The sequence below is a fragment of the Hemiscyllium ocellatum genome, chromosome 3 (genome assembly GCF_020745735.1).
Source record: "Hemiscyllium ocellatum isolate sHemOce1 chromosome 3, sHemOce1.pat.X.cur, whole genome shotgun sequence".
Lineage (NCBI taxonomy): Eukaryota > Metazoa > Chordata > Chondrichthyes > Orectolobiformes > Hemiscylliidae > Hemiscyllium > Hemiscyllium ocellatum.
Window position 1 is genome coordinate 30,238,276 of NC_083403.1, and position 18,061 is coordinate 30,256,336.

An 18,061-nucleotide genomic window follows, 5' to 3' on the forward strand; every position below is an offset into this window, starting at 1 on the left:
CACATGACCCATTCTCTGTGTAAAAAAGTTACCCTTCATGTCCTTTTTAAATCTTTCTCCTCTCATCTCAAAAATATGCTGCCTAATTTTGAACTCCCTCACCCTAAGGAAAGACCTTGCTATTCACCTTATCTATGCACTTCATGATTTTATAAACCTCTCTCAACCTCCTACACTCCAGTGAAAAAAAGTCCCAACTCAAAAAACTCAATCAAGCTCGTGAGACACAATCTACCATACACAAAGTCATGCTGACTTTCCCTTGTCAGCCCTGGTCTCTCCAAATCCATGTAAATCCTATCTCTCAGAATTACCTAAAGCAACTTACTCACTACCAATGTCAGGCTCACAGGTCTATAGTCTCCAGGCTTCTCCTCATAGTCTTTCTCAAATAAAGGCACAACATTAGCCACCCTCCAGTCCTCTGGCATCTCACCTGTGGTTATAGACGATACAGATATTTCTGCTATGGGGTCTGCAATTTCTTCCCTAACTTCCCACAATATCCTGGGATACAATTAATCAGGTTCCAGAGATTTGTCCACCTTTATGTTTTCTAAGACTTCCAGCACTACCTCTTCTGTGATGTGGACTGCTTTTAAAACATCAATATTTATTTCCTTAAGTTCTCTGCCCTCCATGTTTTTCACCACAGTAATAACTGAGGCAAAATATTTATTTAGTATCTCTCCGATCTCTTGAGATTTAACACAGATCTTACTGATCTTTAAGATGTCCTAATCTTTCTCTAGTTGTTCTTTTGGTCTTAAGGCACTTGTAGAATCTCTTTGGATTCTCCATGCTCTTATCTTCCAAGGCTGCCTCATATCCCCTTACAGCCCTCCTGATTTCCCTCTTAAGAATGCCCCTATACCATTTATACTCTTGAAGAGATTCATTTGATCCCAGTTCTCTATATCTAATATCTTATTCTTTTTTACTCTTGACTAGAACCTCAATACCTTTATTTATCCATTGTTTTCTACTCTTACCAGCCTTATCCGTTACTCTAACAGGAACATCACACATTTTAACAATAATAATAATGTTAATAATGTTATTTATGTATCCTGAGGAATCCTCACTATCAACCTATTTAACCTTTAAGGAGAATGCATGAGTTATATTAATCTACAGGTCATTGCTCACTAACAGTTGACTGACCATATGAATGGCATGGACAGGGTCATGACAAATACTGCGATCATCACTGAATCTCTTATTATCACCAATCCTGGGGGTTTACCATTGACCAGAAGTTGAACTGGATTAGCCATATAAATACAGTGGCTGTGAGAACAGTCAGAGACTAAGAATTCTGCAGCAAATAACTCACCTCCTGACTCCCCAAAGCCTGTCCACCATCTACAAGGCACAAGTCAGGAGTGTGATGGAATACTTCCCACTTGCCTGGATGGGTGCAACTCCAACAACACAAATAGCTTGACAGGACAACACAGTCTGTCGCAGTGGTAGGCCGTCCTCTGTCTTAAACATTCACTCCACCGCCAATGCACAATGGGACACTGCCATCTTCAAGATGTACTGCAGCAGTTCACCATGATGGTAATTAATATATTTTTCCAACATACTAAGAGAGGTAAGTATCACCTATTTCCCCACATCACCAGAGGATTCAAACATAATAATATTGCCAGAGAAAATAGTATATATTAATGCCATCCAGCAGCTTCCTGTCCATATTGAGATACAATCTCACAAACACACACTCACACACATATGAATGTAAGCAAACACAGAGAAATATACCAACAATGTACTTGCAGACATATGCCAATCTGACGAATCTATCGCTTCTTCTGATTGCTATCACAAATATATTCCTTCAAAAGGAATTGAAGTGAAATCAATGTGACATTGCCATTGCAAAAACAATAGTCACAACATAAACTTTTCAGAGTCAACAGCCAACGACTAAATCTTTCTTGTTAAATGGACTGTTCCGTACCTGTTCCTTTTGGTAAAGCAGTTGGTGTTCCTGACGAAGTATGTTTTCATAGCACATGGAATAAGTCTCAAAGTTGCTGCGCTCTCTCCCCATTACATCACAGGCTAGAGACAGAAGGCAGTCTCTTAAATGGTCTTTGCTGAAAGTAATCTGTCAAAAATCATCAAATCAAACATCAAGCACACAGCAATGTTTTGCTTCACATAGGCATCATCGTAATGCTACAGATGGTGTGCAAGGTTTTTGGCTTCTGATTCCAACCACCCATACCCTACTCCCATGGAATTAAATGTTTAGTTAAATCAAAACAATAAGCAGGGTTAAGGGGAAAAGACAGGAGACTGGGACAAAGTCAAGGTGCTCATTTGTAGAGCACGTGCAGACAGATGGACCAAATGGCCTCTCACTGAGCCATAACAATTCTGTAATGCGCTGACAGGAAATGACACTGCAATTCTACTGAGATTAATCTGTCACCCTTCAGGCATCACTCAACCCAAGTGAACATTCTAGTCTTGGTCTAATTGAAAGACTTTGCCCGGCTCTCAGGGGTATACCTGTGTGCACAGAGCATGGTTAATGGGAAATTAGCTGCTGGTGACCTCAGTGGGCAACCACAGGGGAATAGAGCCAGCTGTTTGTGCAGCAGCAGGAGAGGACTTTTGAAAATGTACCCAAAATGGAACTGAGTGGGTTGCTACTGAGTGGTTTGATAGGGATGATCTGTTAAACTTGAAGTACTTTCCCAACAGAGCAAAACTAAAGGCCAGGAGCATGCTGGGATATCTCATTGTATCTTGCACTATATTTTGTTATCTCTACACTCTCCTGGAGTTGTATTTATTGAGGTAAGGGTCGCAGGTTACCTTACCTGAGCCATCTTCGTCAACCCCTCTTTCCATTTAATCTCACTGCAGACAGTGATAAAAAATTCTAACCTAATCCACTCATTGGGAAATTCATGTAAATTGGCTGCAATGATAAGTTTTGGGTAACTGCCTGACTGGACTGTCCACTCAGTGTAGGGTTAACACAGTCAATCCGATCCAGAACATGTCTCTTGCTGTATTTGGAGCACCGTGTGTAGTTCTGGTCAGCATTCTATAGGAAGGATATGGAGGCTTTGGAGAGGGTGCAAAAGAGGTTTACCAGGATGTTGCCTGGATTGGAGTGTATTAGCTATAAGGAGAGGCTGGACAAATTTGAATTGCTTTCGCTAGAATGTCGGATGCTGAGGGGCAACTTGTATATAAAATTATGAGAGGCATGTTTAAGGTGGTTAGTCGGAGTCTTTTCTCCAGGATAATATGTCAAATAGTAGGGGGCATAGGTTAAAGGTGAGACAGGGAAAGTTTAAAGGAGATGTGTGAGGCAAGTTTTTTTACATAGTGGATGGTAGGTGCCTGGAACATACTGCCGGGGTGATGGTACAAGCAGATACATTAACAAAGTTTAAGAGGCATTTAGACAGACACATGAACAGGCATGGAATAGAGGGAAATGGACCATGTACCAGCAGATGGGATTACTTAATGACATCATGGTCAGTATTGAGATAGTGGGCCGAAGGGGCTGTTCCTGTGTTGTACTGTTCTATGTTCTACACTAACATAGATTGTTTCACCAACAGACTCTCATTTACCTGAGTTCCAACTCCTCCAAAATTCATTAACATTCGATTGAAAGCCCGATGAAAAGAAAACAGATGTAACTTTATTTTTCATTTGGAATATTTTACAAATTAAATGTTCAAAAGAACAATGGAACAGAGCTGATATTTTCAGCATTACATAATGACTGTCTCTGACTTCAGGCAACTAAAAAAGAGCTTTAACTTTACAAGATCAACCATGTTGACCAGAACAGCTATTTAGCTCATGAAAGGACTTTGTTAACCAAGACCTATTACTGGCATTTGATAACAAGTTCACAATTGACAAAGTCACAATTTATTTTGAGTTTTTAAAGAGCTGACAAATCAAACTGGTTCTATACCTCTTTATCAGTCTCCTGTGAATGCTCCTTCAATTTTTGAACAAAGCTTTCAACAATTTGAGGCCTGACTAACAAGACATTTTCTGTCATGGCTGAATGCTTCCAAACATCTGGAAGAAAGAAGAATTGTAAATTTTTACATTACATTTCTTCCCCTTTTTTAACCACAGTGTTTAAAACATCTTCAGTGCTCGCAAATCAGGTATTTTTAGTTCTACTGTCTTTCAGTTCCAAAACATAATCATCTCATCTAATCCACTCATTGGAATTAAAATTAATAAATAAATTTTATTTATTTATTATAAATGAATTAATAAACCAAATAATCACATTTTATAATCTTTTACCATTTCTAAATCAGTTAGGATGAATAACAACTGGTTTGGCTCCTCTGGTGAAAAATTTCAGTAAAAGGGGCCATAAATTACATATGTCATAGAAAGTCAGGCAGAACTGGGAAAAAATTATGGTATTCATTACCAAGAAGGGCCACTGGAGAGGACACTGTAAATAGATTCAATGTTTTATTAACTGGAAAAGATAGGGTAGATAAAGGTAAACTGTTTCCACTGGTTAGGGATTTCAGTACTACGGGATATAGTCTGAGAATTAGGGCCAGATTGTTCAGGAAAGATGTTCGGAAACACAAAGGGTGGTAGATATTTGGAACTCTCTTCTACAAACAGCAATGGATGCTGGACTGGTTGTTTTTTTAAACTTGAAATCGATTTTTTTTTGTTTAAGGGATATGGGCAGGTGTATGGAGGTAGGGCAAAGATCATTCATGAACTCATTTAAAGATGGAACAAGTTCAAGGCGTAAATGGCCTACTCCTGTTTCTATGTTCCTTTGATATCCATTGATTTGAAGAAAACAGGCCGGTTTAGTCTGTGGATATCTAATGTTGATAGGGTGTTCTTCAATTAAAATTTTAAAAATGAGAATATATTAGGCAGGAATTCATGAATCAAATAATCACATTTTATCCAATGAATCAGATATTGTTAGTTTCAGTAAACAGTACAGGTGAGAAACCAGAACACAGAGAAAGGGAAGGATGTAATTGTACTAGGATGAGAGGAGAATGAGAGGTAGAAGTTAGATGCATTTGTATAGCAACGTTTACAGTTTCAGAGCCTCCTAAAGTATTTCACAGCAAATGGAATACTTTTTGAATCGTCATCATGCAAAAAAAACCGGCCAATTGCACACAGCAAGATCCCACAAACAGTGGTGTTATAATATCTTTAGTGATGTTGAATGATGGATACATATTGCTATAATCACTGAGGAAAACCCCTCTGGTCTTCTTACAGCAGTGCTGTTGCAGATATGGGGAGGAAGTGGATGGCGTTGATGTTACTTGACTTGTAATTCAGAGTCCCAGGCTAATATTCTGAGGACATTGGTTTGAATCCTACCGTGACCCACAGTGAAACTTCAGTTCAATAAAATCTGGTATTGAATGCCAGCCTACTAGACTCTTTATCTGAATGCATGTAGCATTTCTAATAAGGTTGATGATAGAAATAAAAGAATATGACTTGATAGCTGTTAGAGAAATGTGGTGGCGAAACAGAAACCTGTATAATGAAGAGCTCTCAGCCTTTCGCTGAACATGTCGTTCTTTACCTATTGGCAGAGTTGCTTCACCTCTGGCTCTTTCTGACATAACGAGTGTTACCTCCTTTGCGATTTTCTTTTGAAGCTCATGGATCATGTAACATTCCATGCTTTCAAGAATTTTGTGCAGCTTGCAACAAAAACAAAAGCAGACAAGGTGGTCAGTTATTTAAACTTTCATTTGATTTCTGTATTACGCCTGAGTGAGAGGTGGAAGGCCGACTTCTGCCCAATTATCACTCCATGGAGTTTAAAATGGGTGTGAAGTTGCCATCATCCCCAACAATATTTTCAGTGGCAGGGTGGGACACTGTACAGAGCCTATTAGCTGCCAATAAAGTATGGAGATAGCCGTACTTCCAGTCAGCAATGCAACTATTAATTAAATTAAAAGCTATGACGATTACACAAAATGTTCAGCTGTTTATGAGACCTACTTTGGAAAAACATGCCTTAAGAAGACAATTTAAACCAGATTTGGCCTTTGTTCTGATGTATCCAACTTACCTGTTGAGTTTTCATCTCTGCTTTTGATGTCCCCTCTGGTGGGAGTAGTAGCTGGTTGTCCATCATCATTCTCTCGTACTCATCTTCCATGCCTATTTGACCGGTGATCACTGTCAAAACTGGGTACAGGATTTCCATTCTAGAGTGGAGGGCAAAGTCCTCAGTTTTAATGATTTTCTTGAAAACCATGTTTAGCAATCAATGAATGAGCAAGTTTCAAAAAAGGTTCAGAGCTTAAAATGAATGGATCTGCTCTGTTTTGTGGATGCACGATCTGATAGAAGAAAGTGAGGATTGCAGACGCTGGAGATCAGAGCTGAAAATGTGTTGCTGGAAAAGCGCAGCAAGAAAGGCTCATGCCCAAAATGCAATTCTCCTGCTCCTTGGATGCTGCCTGACCTGCTGCACTTTTCCAGCAACACATTTTCAGCTTACGATCTGATACCTCATAAAAAACAGACTGCTAAATGACTGGGGGATTAATGCAGCAACTCACCAAGCACATGCAAACATATGAACCAGGAGCATAAGTAGGCCATTTGGCCCCTCTAGCCTGCTCCACCATTCAATAAGATAATGGTTGAAGTGTTTGTGTTTCTAGATCCACATTCTCATCTACTCTGCTAACTCTTGATTCACCTGCCCTAACAAAAACTTACCCACCTCGGCCTTGAAAGTGGTTAATGGACCCAACTCCACTGACGTCTAAGGTAAAGAATTCCAAAGTCACTCAATTCTTTTGATTAAAAACCTTCTCACCTTTGTTTTAATTTAGAAAACATCCTCTGAGTTGTCTCCAATACATTTACATCCCTCCTTAAGTAAGAAGATCAAAACCGCTTCCATCAATGTTGTGTATAGCTGAAGCATAATATCCTTAAATTATGTTCAATTTTGCTCATAATAAAGAATAGTATGCCATTAGCCTTTTTGATTATATACTACATAGTAATGTTTTGAGACTTGAAATTACAGTCATTCTTAGTTAAAGTAATATTCTTCTTTCTCATTCTTCCTGTCAAAGTGAAAAAACTAAATATTTTCCCACATAACGCTGCCAGATTTTTGCCTACTCATTTAACCAATCAACATCTGTCTGCAATCTCCTTATGACATACTTCCTTGGAGTCATCTGCAAATTTAGCTCCAATTCCTCCCGTCCCCTCATCGAGGTCATTGATGTAAATTGTAAAATGTTGAGGCCCAATCAAAGATCCCTGTGGGACTCTACTTGCCACATCCTACCAATCAGACCCATTTATAAATACTCACTGTTTTCTGCTAGCCAGCTGATCTTCTATCCATGTTAATATGTTATTCTTGACACAACACGTTTTTATTTTCCACCAAAAACCTTTGATGTGGCATCTTATCAAACCCATTCTGGAAATCTAAGTACAGTACATTTATATAAATGATTTGGATGTGAACATAGTAGGTACAGTTAGTAAGTTTGCAGATGACATCAAATTGGAGATGTACTGGACAACAAAGGTGACCTCAGAGTACAATGAATCTTGATCAGGTGGGCCAAAGGGCTGAGGAGTGGTAGATGGAGTTTAATTTATATATCTGTGAGGTGCTGCATTTTGGAAAAGCAAATCTTAGCTGGACTTATACACTTAATGGGCAGGTCATAGGGAGTGTTGACAAACAAAGAGACCTTGGAATGCAGGTTCATAGTACCTTAAAAGTAGAGTCATATGTCAATAGGATAGTGAAAAAGGCATTTGATATGCTTTCCCTTTATTGGTCAGAGCATTGAATATAGGAGTTGGGTGTTCATGTTGCAGCTGTACAAGACATTGATTAGGCCACTTTTGGAATATTGTGTGCAATTCTGGTCTCCCTCCTATCAGAAGTGTGTTGTGAAACTTGGAAGGGTTCAGAAAAGATTAACTAGGATGTTGCCAGGATTGGAGGATTTGAGCTATAGGGAGAGGCTGAATAGGCTAGGGCTGTTTTCCCTGGAGCGTCGGAGGCTGAGGGGTGACCTTATGGAAATTTATAAAATCATGAGGGCCATGGATAGGGTGAATAGACAAGGTCTATCCTCTGGGGTGGGGGAATCAAGAACTAGAGGGCATAGGTTTAGGGTAAGAGGAGAAAAAGATTTCTAAGGGGCAACTTTTTCACACAGAGGGTGGTGCGTGTATGGAATGAAGTAGTAGAGGCTAGGACAATTACAACATTTAAAAGGCATGTGGATGGGTATATAAATAGGAAGGGTTTAGAAGAATATGGGCCAAATGCTGGCAAATGGGACTAGATTAGATTCCGGTATGTGATTGACATGGATGAGTTGGACCGAAGGGTCTGTTTTCATGCTGTACATCTCTATGCAGGCTCCTCGTTCGTTATTCTGCATTCGTTATTCCTTCCAAGAATTCCAATAAATTTATTAAACATGATTTTCCTTTGGCAAAAACCATGCTGAGGTCCTCTCAATTACCTTGAATTTTCCTAAAAGGGCTGATATAATGTCTTCAACAATCGATTCAACCACTTTTTCTGCAACAAACATCAAGCTATTTGGCCTATAGTTTTCCATTTACTACCTCTCTTTCCTCTTGAAGAGAGGGGTCATATTGTGTACTTTCTAATCTGATGGAACTTTTCCTGGTTCAAAGAAATTTTGTCAACTTTCCACTAAGGCATGTTCTACTTCATTGGCCACCTCTTAAAATGCTAGGAAGAAATTCATTTGAACAAAGGCACTTAGCAGTTTGCTTAGTAACACTTCCCTCAGAATGGTAATTTGCTGAATTCCTCCCTCTATCCCCCCTCTTATTTACAGCTCAAATGCAAGTTTACTACAGCTCATGCAGTGCCCACGTAGTTGCACTTACTTAGGTTTAAAATAGTAGTTTTAGCCCCAACCTTCTTCTTTTTAAGTTGGACATAAATTCAATCATTACTGTTGTCGTTGCTACCAAGGGATGCCTTTACTCTGAGGTTATTAATTAATCTTGTCACATTATATTATACGAAGTATAAAATAAGGTGTGGTGTGATTTTGGAGAAGATTTGTAGCTCAGGTTATGGATCTGGTTGTAAGTTTGTTCGCTGAGCTGGTAGATTTATTCTCAGACATTTCGTCACCACACTAGGTAACATCATCAGTGAGCCTCTGATGAAGGGCTGATGTTCTGTCCCGCTTGCTATTAATGTGTCTTGGTCTGTTGTAGTGGATGATATCATTTCAGGTTCTTTTCCTCAGAGGTTGGTAAAGGGGATCCAAATCAATATGTTTGTTAATGGAGTTCCAGTTTGAATGCCGGGCATATACGAATTCCCTTGTGTGTATTTGTTTAGCCTGTCCAGGGATAGATGTATTGTCCCGGACGAACTGGTGTCCCTCTTCATCTGTGTGTATGGGTACTAGTGATAGTTGGTCATGTCTTTTCGTGGCTAATTGGTGCTCATGTATCCTGGTGGCTAGTTTCCTGCCTGTCTGTGCATTGTAATGTTTATTGCAATCCTGGCAGGGTAGTTACTATATAATGTTCATTCTGCTGGGGTTCTTTAAATCCATCAGGAGTTGTTTCCGTGTGCTAGTAGGTTTGTGAGCTACTATGATGCCTAGGGGCTGGAGTAGTCTGATCATCATCTCTGAGATGTCTTTAATGTACGGCTGGGTAGCTAGACTCTCTGGGCATGTTGTATCTTCTTGTTTCAGTCTGTTGTGTAAGAATCGGCAGACTGTGCTTATCGGGTACCTGTTGTTCTTGAATACATTATACAGGTGTTTTTCCTTGGATTCTCATAGTTCTGGGGTGCTGCAGTGTGTTGGGGCTCGTTTAAATAATGTTATGATGCAGCTCCATTTGTGGATGTTGGGATGATTGCTCCTGTAGTTGAGTATCTGTTAACTGACGCTGACCAGATACTGGTCAATTCGACTGGGACAACACATCCATCCAGTACAGGCTAAACAAAGACACGCACAGGCATTCCTAGGGGCCTGGCATTCAAACCAGAACTCCATCAATAAACACGTAGATTTGTACCTCATTTACCAACTTCTCAGAAAAACGAATTGGAAGTGATACCACCCTCTGTAACAGACCGAGACACATAAATAGCAAGCGGGACAGAACACCTGCGCTTCATCGGACGCTCAGCAATTAATGGTACCTAGCATGATGATGAAACATCTGAGAACAAAACTATCAGCTCAGCGAGCAAACATACAACCTGACTAGATGCTCTCTGGTTGGTTCCAGAACACAATGCTGTCAGAAATTATCTCGAAGGCATTCGAATAGCTTTTCATTCAGGCTACTGCTGTTGATCTGATTTTTCTACTTAATTTGTAGGCTAAAGACATCTCTGCACCTTTCACATTTCCTTCCAAATCCACAACCTCTTCCATCTAGAAGGACGAGCAGTAAATACATGTTTACATCACCTTCTGCAAATTGTCCTCTGAACCAGTCACCATCGTGACCTGGAAGTATGTCACTGTTTCTTTAATGTCACTGGATCGAAACCCTGAGGGTGTCCCTATACCCGAATGCTTGCAGCTGTTCCAGAAGGCAGCTTACCACCACCTTCTACAGTGCCATAAGGGATAAGCAGTAAATTCTGGGCCAGCCAGTGATCCTATGAACAAATAAAATTAAACCTAGCTGCAGTCCAATGTGGAAGCTCCAAACACAAATGGCTGGTGATCATTTATTATAACAGTTTTATCCCCATCCACTTCACCATTCCTTCTCCAGCAACTGATGACCTTGGACTTTCTCCCAGGTTCTTTTCATTTTCTCCTGACTACCAATTTTTATGGACCTGGGCATAAGAAGGAGTGATATCTTCAGGCAGCTAAGGATGAGCAACAAATAATGGCCCAGCCAGCAATGCCCTATATACCATGAACACATACAACAAAGGGAGTCATTAGCAATTGGGATGTCCTACTCAAAACGGGTATCGTATTATGAACTTTCAGTTAGAATTTTTTAAAACACTGGACAGGGACACGCTATGAAATGACTGCTGCAAATCATGTGACCTTGGAGTATTTAACTAAATCTGGCCATCCATCCAGTGAATTCACACATCTCTTTGTTTCCGGGTGGGTTAACACCAGAGGACTGCAGAATTCAATCCTAAGGAAGGAAACATTAACTCTGATTTCTCTCACAGATGCTGCCAGACCTGCTGAGCTTTTTCAGGAATTTCAACATTTGTCTCTGATTTACAGCACCTGCAGTTCTTTCGGTTTTTATACAGAATCTCTGGACTGTCCATCTCTAGGCGTTATTGTAACCAAAAGAGGAGATTGCAACTCAAATGGTGACCGATGGAAGTGAAAGTCATTGTGTTGTATCAAACTCTCCTAAAGCCTCAAGGTGTTAAACCACATGGCGGGCCGGAATTTTCTTCCATTGAGAGATGGATGTTAAAGTGGGATGAATGAACATTTTTTGGAGGGGGTGTGGGGAGTAAATAGGTAGCGCTTCATTACGGGATTATGTTCTTCTTAGGCCATTACACAGCCATGAATGGGTATAAAGTATTAAATGTTATGATAGGCAGTTCTATGCCATAAGGAGCTACTGCCTATCATAACATTTAACACTTTATACCCATTCATGGCTGTGTAATGGCCTAAGAAGAACATAATCCCGTAGTGAAGCCCTACCTATTTACTCCCCACACCCCCTCCAACATCCAATTTTATTTTCAAGGCATCTATATAGTGCTTTCATTTTCACAGGCTGCTCAAGAGAATTTGTCTCCAGTGCCACAGGGAGATAAATGAACTGCTGCTCTCTGATGGGATGCCCATGTGCTTCATGGTCCTGTGAGTGTGAGTTAGTGCTGTATAGTTGTCCCTGCAGTGGACTGCCACACAAGCATCTCCATTCGAAGCCTCGAGTACATTCAATGTCTGTCACACCATTGCAGCAACCAATGTAACACCACCGGCACCATAGTGATACTGTGTCTCATAGGATTCACACTTAAAACAAAAACAAAGAGCTATGACAATCAAAGATGATATACTATCAGCTTTCCTCACAACTAGTGACTGTAAAGAAACAATTGACCATTTGTAACTTCGTTGGTAAAGAATTGCCAGTCTAATGTTCATACCTATATGTTGCAAACTCTGGAAACAGAAGATGATTTGCATTGTTGAATAGGATACTATAAAGAAGGATAGAGTTATATATTCACATTGATCCTCCTCACCTGTAAACTTTGCAAAATTGTTTGTAGAGGCTCACAGAGTTGATTTGTTCCACGCTAAGCTTTAACCTGCCCCATTCCTCCTTAAACACCTCAAGTTGTTTCCATAATATTAAGAATGATTTAAGAGCCATGAACACTGATGTAGGGTCCCTTGCTTTCAAAGAGGGAGCTACTCTGCTGTCTGAGGATTGTTTTCCATCTTCTTTTAATTCAACAGCATCCTCCTGTGGTAAACACCAAAAATCATAAGGTTGAGCCAAGTGAATTCATGTGTTTCAGAGTAAATTGTATTTTATAATATCCAAATATCAGCTGGACTAAGAATGTTCACTTCGTTGTCAGAAGTAGATAGTAAATAGATGTAGTATGAACAAGGTGGGTGGCTTCCCTGTAACATAATATAGAAAAAAAATGAAGTCACAAACTGCTGTAAGTGGCAGCTGGGTGGCAGACCCTCAATTCTACAAAACCCTGCCTGGAGGCTAGCAATTGTACAAATCTAACGTTAGTCCCAATCATGTCATGAATATTTATACAGGGAAAACATTGCAATTTTACAAAGTGTAATTGCTGAAAACTTACCTGCTGAGTTTTCGTCACCGAGTCAATACTTGACTCCGCATCCTTTTCATTCAATAGGTCACTCCCGCTCTGTATCACGTCTTCCATCAAAAGAGAGACACCAAGTAGCTCAGCATTAGCTACACTTCGGTCATGATCATTCAGTCTACACAGGCAGATCTGGATCAGACAGGAATGGTAACAATTCTGATAACCATCCAGCTCTAAAGCATCACATTGTCTGACTCCCTGGCATCTTTGGTGATCAGCAGCAAATTAGTGCTTGCAATGGCAATAACCTTCCAGTCACAATGTTGTTGCACATCAATGGCATTGCCCAGACTGTTATCTTAAAATCTCCAACAATGTACCATCCCAAGATACAATATAAAGACTAAAGCCAATGGCTGAAGCTCTTCCCATAAAAGAAAATGCAACCGGATCAGTGATTTTACCTGCATCCCGTACTCAATAATTTGGAAGTTGCCAAGCATCACTGGGACAAATCCTTCTCTTGCTAAGAACGTCCTCCACGGAAAGAGTACAGAGGCCTGGAACAGAAAATACTGGGTCAACAAAGGAGAAAAGCTCAGTTACAAAGTATAAAAAGTAATATGTTGCAGATGCTGTAACTCTAACAAAAACAGGAAATGCCAGGAACCTTCAGTGGGTCAGGCGGCTCATGTGGAGGAGGGGGGAGGAGGCGTTAATATTTCAGGCCAAGGTCCCTTTGTCAGGACCATTTTTGTTGCTTTCTGGCTTTATTTCTATAATGAAGCACCCTCATGAAAGATTCTCTCTCTCTTAGTCAATGGTCTTAAACTTGGAAGCATCGTGAACTGTCTAATGTTAAACTTTAAAAGGACATTGATAAGATGGTGGAATGGATGCACAAGAGGAAGAGAAGAGTGGAGTAATCCATTTTGATAGGAAGTCCACAGAGAAGAAATATGATTTAAAGGGTGTAACTCTAAAGGGGGTGCAGAAACTATGTGTTCTGAGTGTATATGTGGACCAATCATAGAAGGTGGCAGGACACGCTAGAACATGGTTAATAAACATTTTTTAAGAGGGGGGTTAGAGGTAAAAACCAAGGAGGTTACATCTAACCTGTATAGTACATGAAAGATTTGGGTTCAGTTCTGGACACCTCTCTTTAGGAAAGATGTGAAAGTATTAGAAAGAGTGCAAGGAAGATTCTTGAAGATGATTCCAGGGATGAGGAACCCTCATCACATCGACAGACTGGAAAGTGGAACGATCTTCCTTGAAGAACAGAATTTTTAAGAGGAGATTTAATAGAAGTATTCAAAATCTTGAGGGGTCTGGACAGAGTAGATAGGGAAAAACTGCTCCCATTGGTAGAAGGATAGGTAAACAGAAGGGTTAGATTTAAGATCTAAGAATAAATAGAGACATGAAGAAAGTCTTTTTGTGATCTACCAGTGGTCAGGATGTCGAATACACTGACAGTGCTCTGGAGGCAGAACATTTAAGAAGCAATTGGGTTATTAGCTAAAAAGGAAGAACAGCCAAGGCTATGAGAAAACAAATAGGAAATGGCTTTCGCTAAGTTGCTCCTTTGGTGATCCAGTGCAGACACGACAGGCTGAATGGCCTTATTCCATGCTGTAACTGCTCTGAGAAGGCATCTTTTGTTATTTTACAGTTCACTACACTAATCAGGGGAAGTTACAAAAATGTAACAGGAAATGCTGATAGAGTAGCAGACAGACTTGGACTTAACTCGCACTTAACTCAGTCACTGGACGTCTCAAAGCACTTTCCAGTTAATTAAGTCTCTTTTGAAGTCTCGTCCCTGTTAGAATGAAGGAAATGTGGAAGACATTTCTGCAACAGCCAACCCCCCTCGGCAGCAATGTGATGATGAAAAGATAACCTGCTGTTTGCGTTGCAGTTTGAAGTATAAACATTGATCAGGGCAACAGGAATAACTCTCCTGCTGCTCTTCAAAAGATGAATGGATTTCTCTATCCAGCTGACTAGCCAGATGGGACTTGCTGCCTCAGTTTAATCTCTCAGTGCCAGCTTAATCTTTGTGCTCAAATCCTGGACTGGCACTTGAACCTAGGAGCCTCCACAGATGTGAGTTGGGAGAAGACTCACATGAAGCACCAACATTGACCAGTTCACTGAATGTTCTGACTCCAAGTTGGACATGCGATGCGATTTTATGTGAGATGGCAGGGATTATGCCACAACTGGTTCAATTCTTGATGCTGTTGTTAACAACGTAGAGCTGTTGAAAACAATCTTTGCCTGATTTTGATCAGTTCAGCTCAGACATTGCTGATCCCCAGCACATACTGACCTTGTGACTCCAGGCATCCAAGGGCGCTGGTAGAGTAAGCAATGATCCATACAGGCTGCTGTCTGCAGAGTTACTCATGGTTGACAGTGCTTGACACATAGAGTCTGTCACTGATTGAAATGCTGCCACATTGCCAACAGACAAGAAAGTTTCTCTGTAAATAAAAGGCAAAATAAAAATGGTAATTATCAGCACCGAAGAAGATACAATATCTACTTTCAGTTCAGCTGCCTTCATTCACAGCCAGTGTGAAAGGTTGATGAGTGAATATGAAGGTTAGTATTCCACAATACACTGTGGGCATCAACAACCAAATAGTATTCAAATCAGACCACATCAAACATCCATATGGTAGGCTAGATAACTGCAATTACTTGTACTAGGTAACTATCATTACTGGCAATAATCAATAAATAATAGATAGGACTCCTGTAATATAGTGGTAATGTCCCTGCTTCAAAGCCAGCATGACCCAGGTTCAAGGCCCACCTACTTTACAGGTGTGTAAGAAAATCTCTGAACAGGTCGATTGCATTAAACAAAAGAAATGGCCATTTGATGGTGTTTTTTTAAAAAAAAGTGCAGAGGTATAGAATAGCATCTCCTCACAAAAAGAAATAAATATTAGATGGAATGCAGAATTAGTCATGTGTGCACGACAGAGAGAATTTAAATATAAGAACACGTAATCTCTTGCATTGCAAATTATTTGCCAGTAAACTGCATTAATTCCTTCATTATAAATTAAAATATTAAAGTCTGGACATACTAATCAAAACAAAAAGAAACTGCCTTCAGCAAAAAAAAACCCTAAAAAAGTCATCTAAAAGGAATGATCTATTGCACAAACAATCATAGATGACTAAAGCAATTTCAAAGCCAGAATTTAATCTCTGGGCTCAGGTGGCATGTATAAACTGCCTGAGGTTCACTGTTGTGATTCAGGATATTAACTGAACTCTCTCATGATGTTACAAATAAACAATCTGGCATCATTGATAAAAAGGACAGATGGATATTAATGTTTTGATTGTGAATCAACAACAAAATGATTCTACCATTCATATAACACAATAAAATATAAACAGTAGCCTCCCTGTTTCTTTTAGGGATGGTTTAGTTGGATGTTGGTGGAGTTGTGAAACAGATCATGGTTAAGTTTGGATTCTTTCCCTAAACTATAAAACATAGAGAAACAGAAATGATCAGTTTACAATTGAGTACGGAACTGTAGCTGATTCAAATCAGATATGAGGGTGAGAGTAAGACAAACTACACTATTATTTTTACAAATGGGTAATATCTCTTCAAACCTGTTCGATTCCACCTTGTGTCACTGTGACTACTTCAAGTGATTCATGTTAATTGAGTTAGCAGTTTTCATTAAATAATAAATTACATTTGGTGTTATTTATATGAGTATCTGTAAGTGTCTGTGTAGATGTAAGTGTTCAACTAGGTGTAAGCCCATGTGTCAGCATGTGTGTGAGAGAGAGAGAGAGAGAGAAAGAAAGAGAGAGACGGAGGCAGAGACAGAGAATGGGAGCGACAAAAGGAGATAGAGACAGAGAGAGGTTAATTACTTAAAAAAATGTTCAATCAATTCCCTGAAATGCCTCTGATTGTGAATGGATTAATGCTGGATTTTTTCTTTGCTTAGCAAAGTAGTAAAGAGCTTGAAGTTTCTTTTGCCGGTAGAACAGAAGTAGACACCCTGTGCTTCATGCATTGCTCTTGCTAAACAGACTGGCCACTTGAAGAAATCTTATTCTCACTGCGGTGTTCTCATCACACAGTCCAACATCAGCATGACCTGTTTCATTGATATAAATATCTATCTGTGAATAAGCAGTGGGTTTCATCCCACTGAGCAATTAAAGTTTACATTACATTAAAGTTATATCAATCTAATTTAGATTGTTTTGATTTAAATGTAATTACATTGGTGACTACATTTCAAGTGAGATCATTGGCCATTACAATGAGTCTCGCCTAATGCAGATCCAATCATGGATTCCCGTCTTTTGCAGTAAATTTACCTGAATTGAACCAGTGTTGTTCACTTCTTTAAATTGCCCAAAGCCTATCTGTTTTAAATTACTGGGTTCCCTGGCTCTCTGTTCCTGGATTAGACATGTTTCTCTTTTGACTTTTTTCTACTGTGCCACCTGGTATCTGTGGGGTTATAGTCAAGGTTAGGGTGGTGCTGGAAAATCACAGCAGGTCAGGCAGCATCCGAGGAGCAGGAAAATCGATGTTTTGGGCAGGAGCCTTTCGTCAGGAATTCCTGAAGGGCTCCTGCCCAAAACATTGACTTTCCTGCTCCTCGGATGCTGCTTGACCTGCTGTGTTTTTCCAGCACCACTCTAACTTTGACTCTAATCTCCAGCATCTGCAATCCTCACTTTCACCGCTGTGGGATGAAAGCCCAATCTGAACTGATTTTCTGTGCTGTTTAAACATCTCCCACTGTATCAGAAATGTTCAGTTTAGGTTCACGCAACCCCTAATGGCTCTTCATTCTGAGATTGATCTAGGATTTGCGAACAATCCCACAAACCATCACCACATGCTGCAGCCTCTAACTCGGTGCCGAAGAGCAGATTTCTCCAGTCTGCTGAAGTGTTGCCAACAGGTTGTAGGGATTGACTGTGCCCTGCATCAGCAGGATCCACTTCCTTGCAACCTTCTGGGGTACCAACACATTTACCTCATTAGGATTGGTGCCACTAATTTAAATCTTTAGGTCCATGCTGACCACCATGTTCTTTCTGCATTTTCTAAATGTATAGGGGACCATGGTATTGTCACAGAGCTAGTAATCCAATGTCCCAGTCTAATAAGGGATCTTGTGGCACTGCGATAGTCTGCCT

The 18,061-nt window shown here is 40.0% G+C and overlaps 1 protein-coding gene across 1 annotated transcript in view; it reads right to left on the bottom strand.

Annotated features, from left to right (window-relative positions):
- The window catches only part of LOC132835216 (coiled-coil domain-containing protein 162-like), a 71,744-nt gene that overhangs the window by 37,817 nt on the left and 15,866 nt on the right, over positions 1 to 18,061 (bottom strand). The window contains exons 6-13 of the mRNA XM_060854583.1: positions 15,189 to 15,342; positions 13,312 to 13,422; positions 12,878 to 13,036; positions 12,296 to 12,519; positions 6,095 to 6,233; positions 5,597 to 5,717; positions 3,965 to 4,074; positions 1,970 to 2,119 (exon numbers count right to left, since the gene is read on the bottom strand). Coding sequence (XP_060710566.1) covers positions 1,970 to 2,119; positions 3,965 to 4,074; positions 5,597 to 5,717; positions 6,095 to 6,233; positions 12,296 to 12,519; positions 12,878 to 13,036; positions 13,312 to 13,422; positions 15,189 to 15,342 — 1,168 coding nt within the window. The remainder of the gene's footprint in view (positions 1 to 1,969; positions 2,120 to 3,964; positions 4,075 to 5,596; positions 5,718 to 6,094; positions 6,234 to 12,295; positions 12,520 to 12,877; positions 13,037 to 13,311; positions 13,423 to 15,188; positions 15,343 to 18,061) is intronic.